The following is a 6,623-nucleotide window of genomic DNA, read 5'->3' as shown; positions in this document are numbered from 1 at the left end:
CATAATGTTCCCGTTTTCTAAAGATTGTACCCTCATAAAATGCACATCTCATAATAATATTTCACGATGCACGTTACATCGCACTTCTGACGTGTATAAGCAACGAGTGTAACAGGTGTTATTCGCATCCAATGTAACGGTACTCAGGGAAGGATGAAAGGCCGAGGCAGCCTGAAACTCGTTACTTGCAGATCGTCGTTTATTTTAGCGGTGAGCGTGTATCTCACTGGGCTATCCGGACGGCGTGCTTTGCGCCAATGCAAGTCCCCAAGTACATACATTTAATTCTCGTTATAACGCCAAAAAACGTCCTGACGGCAATCCCACATTATGTGCGTTACGTACTCCAGAAGGGCAATGCTGTGCACATAACCTAAACCTAGAAGTAGTGCCATGCCGGTTCTTAAAATCCATGTTTATATTGTCAGACAACTGCTCTACAGAAGATACTTTTTCCCTCCAGTCCAAAAATGCGGGGTTTTATATTGTCAGAGAACCGCTCTATAGCAGATGTTTTTTTAAAACTTCCAGTCAAAAAATTTGAGATTTCACTTGAATCTATGTGGAACACTATTTGAAGCAAAACATTTGAGCAAGTAGGCTATTAGCCAGGAACACCCAAAACAAATTTTGTGTAAGAGAGAGGGTTGGTGATTTATATAAATGAACTTGCTTAGGGTTGCTGAATATTTTAAGATGATGACTTTAATAACTACCCAAGAAATATGAAAGTTGATGACCAAGAGTAAGGGACTCGGACTTGGGGAAAGTCACAATGCTAAGATGTCCCTTTCTTTGTTCGTATAATGTCGAAACATACACCTCTCTCAATTGTTTTGCTCATTGTTGTGCAATAAAAGCTAAAACGGGTGAACAACCGAAGAAGAAAAAAACGTTTTAAAAGTTCACAAATGCAAGAGGTGTAAGTTTACAGGAGTTCATGATGGTTCTGTAGCAAAGAGGCTTAATGTGTGTAATGAAACCATCACAAAGTGGAGAAGAGCAGTAAATTCCGAATAATCCCAGGGGGCTAGCAAGGAGGGGGTTTGGTCAGAGAGCCCACAGTGGGGGTTGCGGTGAGATATGCTAATGGCGGGTTGCCACCCTGGACCGGCCTCCCCTAACATGATATATAAGGAGACCTGGCCCTGGTGCTGCAACACTTCGATCTCGGATCAGTGATCTCTGCGGACTCTGCCCTGGGACCCCCTGTCCGAGCCTTGAACCGCTGCCCTCTCTAGCCCAGCATGGATCTCGTGGAGAGCTGTCAGTTCTCGCCCTCCGAGTTCTTCTACGACAGCTCCAGCATGCCGTCCCCGGACGATGACTTCGTGGAGGACTTCGACAGCCGCCTGGGCCGCTTCCGGGTGCACCCGGACGAGCTGCCGGGCTCCGACGAGGAGGAGCACGTGCGGGCGCCCAGCGGGCACCACCAGGCCGGCCACTGCCTGCTCTGGGCCTGCAAGGCCTGCAAGCGGAAGTCCTCCACCATGGACCGGCGGAAGGCGGCCACCATGCGGGAGAGACGGCGGCTCAAGAAGGTCAACAGCGCCTTCGAGACGCTGAAGCGCTGCACCACGGCCAACCCCAACCAGCGGCTGCCCAAGGTGGAGATCCTGCGCAACGCCATCAGCTACATCGAGAGCCTGCAGGACCTGCTGCGGGAGCAGGTGGAGAACTACTACACCCTGCCGGGCCAGAGGTGCTCCGAGCCCGGGAGCCCCTTGTCGAACTGCTCGGACGGCATGGTAAGAATGGGTCTGCTCCTAGGCTTTGCTCAGACAGTGCCAGGTGCCATATGGGTCTGGATGAGAGATACACTCCATACAGGGCTCGCGTTGAGGAGTTCAGTAGTCAGCCTAGTCAATGAAGTGATTAGAGGCCTCTAGGCGAGTTAGCTACCTGTGAGAGTGTGTAGCATGCACTCCAAAGCCTCAGCACCACACACTAGTATGTTGTCGTTATTGGCATTTGTATACCCAATAGCTTCCACCATTGCACCAGGGCACAAAAGATTGGTCTGCAGGAAACCCCGTTTATGAGTTGTAGGACACAAACTATACATAAAGTGGAACAATCGGACAGTAAAGTGTACGTTTGGTGAAAACCAGCAGGCTTTAGAAGAATGTTACAAAAGAACCCGTGTTACTAAATTGGTGCGGCCCTTTGCGTCTCTGTTGCGGGTCTTTCTCTTAACATGTGCTTTGCCAATAGAAAGTTTAGTGGTTTATAAACGGTCTTACCTCCTCTCCTTAGTCACGTAACATTTAGGAATGAAACGGTGTATAGAGAATATCTGACAGTTCCCAGGCATCCGAAACCCAGACAGTGGGGTTCGGAACCCACCAGTGCAGGGTCCCTCTCCTCCCATGACTGAGGTGAGACATTTGGTGGGCTATTAACATTTATACTGGTCTTTGCAACATCTTCCCTCACAGAACCATCGGAAATCATTCCCTTTAAGCCAACCAGACCCTGTTTATTATATGGTTGGGCTTGGTGGGGAGGGGAGCCACCAGTAATAGTCCCTGTGCCCTACATCTTTATATTCCGAGATAAATGTAAATATATCAAGTACTTCAGTGGCTGATTCTAGATACATCCATGTCAAGGTTCAAACATCTAGGCCCTGTGAATCTCGTGCTGGACAGAGTGATGCGGTATTCTGACAAATTGTCTTCCGCACTCTTTATTTCCCAACAAAGAACAAAATGAACACTTTACCACCTGTTCTTAGACTCATACGCACGCACCCAAACGCAGAAGTGTCATTGGTTCGCACGTGCCTCCGAGGAAGTCTTTGATGGCTGTGGCCCTGCGTCTGGGCTGTGTGTTCATTGATAAGGGGGAGGGATCCTTTCAAGCCAGTGCGGGACAGATGTCCAGGAACCGCTTGCAAGTGATGGGAGCGTGTTTATCTGTGTGTGTCTGTTCGGGAGTCGGGGGTGTCACCTCTCTCCAATGCGTGCAGTTCAAAATACAAATGACCCTGACACTTAAGCCCCTGGGGTCGAGACGTGTGTGGGTCGTGTTGTTGTAGGGCCTACAAAGCAGTGGGTACGTTCTCCATCCCCGGAGATAAGTGCCGCGCCCCCCACCGGCCGCCTATACTCAAGGTCTGCCGGGCTCTGGGTGTAAGGCGTCCTGGGAAAGTGTTCTCTGGCTGCCGTGGTTTCACCCTGCGCCAATCCATTCTCCATGCTTAATGCGGCGCACATTGCCCCGGATCCCACTGTGTGCTGCATATTTCACGTCGCCCCGTCAGTAACTCGACCCAAGGTTTACCGGCGGGGAGGCGGGGAGGGGCGCAGCAGAAAGCCAGTTTGATTAAAAATATTAATAGTTGAGATGGTTTGTGCCGTAATCAGATTTGCGCTGTTCGTTTCTTGCTGCTAATTGAGCCCAGCACTGAGGCTGGAACACGGGTTTACAGTATTGTTTTTCCCTTTCAGGCGGAGTGCAACAGCCCTGCGTGGTCCAGGCGGAACGGCAGCTTCGACAGCGCCTACTGCTCGGACATCCCGACCAGTGAGTATGGAGCCCTCTGTCGAGCCCACTGAGATGCTGCTTGGGACAGGCAGGGGACAGTTCTTGCCATCGAATAGTGGCAGGCCTAGAATAGACAGGTGCAAATAATGCACCCAAAACAGAATATGGCCCAGATAAAGTTCCTCGCATACACACCTGGCCTAGATGGGGGGTGGGAGCCTGCTTAAGCACAGCACGAAAGGCACTGGTCATTTCATGACATTTAGACAAGTCCTGCTAATTTAAGAAATAGGATGATGGGAACTGGAGATTGAAGGAATGACATGATAGAGAGGGGGTTAAGAATTGTATGTCATGGGTGTCACACAGAGAGTACTTGAAATGGTAGCTAGATCTGTGTACTGTAACAGTACACAAATAATAATAACAACAACAATAATATTATTAATAATAATGATAATTATTGTTATTATTATTATTAGTGCAGTAGTATTAGCGGTAGGAGTAGTGCCATGACTATCATGACCGAATCGCCGGTAGTGTTTATTTGTGAGGGCCTTCAATCCATCCGCGAATGATTTTATGGTCCCTCAGACAGGAACCAGAGCGACACTGATTAAACATTGAGATGTGCTCGTCGTGCTCTCTAATAATACAATATAAATCTGTCAACAGTGATAATTAAAGAAAGGCAGCTCATAGCTGTGGGGTTCATTGTTTACCTCAGAGTAGCCCCTGACGCACGCCGGGTCCATGCACGTGCACAGGGATGGACAAGCTGCAGTGGCCGCTGCAGTGAAGGGCGCTTTGAGGGGATGAAGCCCTGAGAGAGACTGGGTGGGCGGGTCTCTTCTGAAGGTCGCCGGGGCCCTCTGGTAGCACGTGAGGCACACAGGGGGCATAGGCCGGGCCTGGAGCAGAAGTCTGTCAGAGCTCTTCACCAGAGCACCCCCCTAAGGTAGCAAGGCCTTTATAGTCACAGGATGCTTCCGCCAGAAGTTACAGAGCTACAGAGCGCAGGGGCCGGCACTACGTCCGAGGTGGCCATCACATGCTGGCAGCTTCACGGGTTAACGCACGCCCTGCACACATCTGTGTATAACATGCATGAACCGTCTACGAGGCGAAAATAATGATTTGCATTTACTGTTGTAGCTCTTCTAACCTCTACTGGGATAAAGAGCTGTGTTTAAACATGTTGTTGCCACACTAACGAGTCATTTCTTTTTCCTTATCCTTCAGTGTACCCAACTGACAAACTCAGCACTCTGTCCAGCCTGGACTGCCTGTCCAGCATCGTGGACCGCATCTCGTCGCCCGAGCAGCCCGCCCTCCCCCTGCAGGACAGCCTCTCCCTGTCCCCCTCTGCCAGCCTGGAGTCCCAGCTCGGGACCCCGGACACGCCGGACCCCAGGCCCATCTACCACGTGCTGTGAGAGGCGACTGCGCCGGGCACTGCTCGAGTGGGACCGCGGCTCTGCCCACAGACTTTGACTTTAGGGTCTCAGGCCCGACTGGAACTTCTCAACCATGTATATACTCGAAGCCATCCCCCTGTATTTAAGTTATGCTTCCGGTTCACGAGGGGCTTTATTTAAGTGAAAACGACCACGGTTTATTCCTTTGACTTATTTTTATATATTAATAATATAAAGTTATTTTTTGGACTTATAAAAAGAAAACTGCATGAAACAAAAAACGTATCCAGGAGCAGCGTTCTGCTATTTCTGTTTATTTAATCTGTTATTATCACAGTATGTTGCTTCCTTCGCTTTCTTTAAAAAAATGAAATATTGACTTAATGGCCAATCGTTTGTTAGTGAGTTAAATGTGTGTGTGTGAACTGTGCTAATGTGTTTTATGTCACGTCTCGCCCTTTATGTGCTAATTTACATACGTCATTTGGTTGACACATACAGAATAAACTGAAAGTGTTTTGCACAGTGTTAAATGTGGTCTTGTATTTCTCGCTTTATTTATAAATACCAATTCGTTTTTATATAGCGTTTAATGGTGCTGTTTAAGAGGTTCTTCATGCTCGTGATGACGTCAGACAGGGGACGGAAAAAACGGTACATAAAATAAAGTGACATCTCCACGAGCACACACGTTGGTCAAGAGTGGACGCCGTGATTAAATTGTAGAGTCCTTGCCATGCAGTTGACAGTAGTGAGACCACATACTATTTCGACTGAAAAAATATTCAGTAAGAAAACAAAAGCTTTCCATCCGAAACGTATTTTTTGATAACATCAGTGTATATTATAAAAGCTGAATGCAATGAGGGACCATCTAGAGATGTGTATCCATCACTTCAAGAGTTACACGCAGAATTCAGCAGCAACCTTTTGACAAACAATCAGACTTTCACATTTTTAATTAGCATTCGACCACCAGTTCTTTGCCGAAAAAACAAAAACAAAGTGATTAGCGCTCCTAATTGCATTTTAAGGACCTGGCAATTAGTTGAAAGCAATAAGAACAACGTAAATATATTTTCTTTCCAGCTCCTTGATCTGAAGAGGGAAGAAGGCGCAGCTCTAGATCCATTACAGTGCCGATATTCTCGTTCTGGTTGGATATAATAAGCTAGCTACAGATAGTTCGCACATCAATGGAAACCGTAAATAAGCTCAGTGGGTTAATCGCTTATTGCTGAGATCTATGACTTATTGCAAATTCGTGGTTGGAACCTCACCTCTCCAACCCCACCGCCCCCATCGTCATCTCTAGGGCTGATACAAGTCCTATTGATTTGGGGGTACAGAAACACCTGTCATGGAGAACCGCCCAGTACAGCGTGGCTTTGGCCATCTGAGCATAACACGCACGCACGCACACACGCACGCACGCACACACACATTAATGCACAACAAGAACATGAAGCCGAGAAAGACTTTCCGCAATGAATCTAGGCACAAAAAATGAATACCTAGGAAAAAGGCTGGGATCTAACTTAGGACGAACCAAATGCACACGTAGAAAATACAACAGTATTTGAAGATAACGGTAAAACTAACAGGAGGAGGTGGATGTTGCTAGGATAAGTCACTTAACCTCATTAGTGGTGGTGCTGCCTATGAGAGGCTGTGCTAAGATGGCACCTGAGACCATGAGGTGACAAAGCTGAGAAG

At 47.9% G+C, this 6,623-nt stretch overlaps 1 protein-coding gene across 1 annotated transcript; it reads left to right on the top strand.

Annotated features, from left to right (window-relative positions):
• The first annotated feature begins 1,164 nt into the window (after positions 1-1,164).
• MYF5 (myogenic factor 5) lies at positions 1,165-5,440 on the top strand. Its single transcript, XM_069228769.1, has 3 exons — positions 1,165-1,748; positions 3,453-3,528; positions 4,732-5,440. The coding sequence occupies exons 1-3, from the start codon at positions 1,248-1,250 to the stop codon at positions 4,923-4,925; spliced, it is 771 nt and encodes a 256-aa protein (XP_069084870.1). The 5' UTR covers positions 1,165-1,247; the 3' UTR covers positions 4,926-5,440.
• The last annotated feature ends 1,183 nt before the right edge of the window (positions 5,441-6,623 follow it).

This window comes from Pleurodeles waltl, chromosome 4_1 (assembly GCF_031143425.1).
Source record: "Pleurodeles waltl isolate 20211129_DDA chromosome 4_1, aPleWal1.hap1.20221129, whole genome shotgun sequence".
In the NCBI taxonomy this organism is placed as follows: domain Eukaryota; kingdom Metazoa; phylum Chordata; class Amphibia; order Caudata; family Salamandridae; genus Pleurodeles; species Pleurodeles waltl.
Note: the sequence above shows the minus strand (reverse complement) of the source record. Positions and strands in the feature narration are given on the sequence as shown.

What these genes read in the sequence shown, in the direction of transcription:
- MYF5 (XM_069228769.1), top strand. Translation starts at nt 1,248, where the DNA reads ATGGATCTCGTGGAGAGCTGTCAGTTCTCGCCCTCCGAGTTCTTCTAC. An exon ending in CGAACTGCTCGGACGGCATG is followed by an intron (nt 1,749 to 3,452) that starts GTAAGAATGGGT and finishes TTTCCCTTTCAG; the next exon opens with GCGGAGTGCAACAGCCCTGC. An exon ending in CTGCTCGGACATCCCGACCA is followed by an intron (nt 3,529 to 4,731) that starts GTGAGTATGGAG and finishes CTTATCCTTCAG; the next exon opens with TGTACCCAACTGACAAACTC.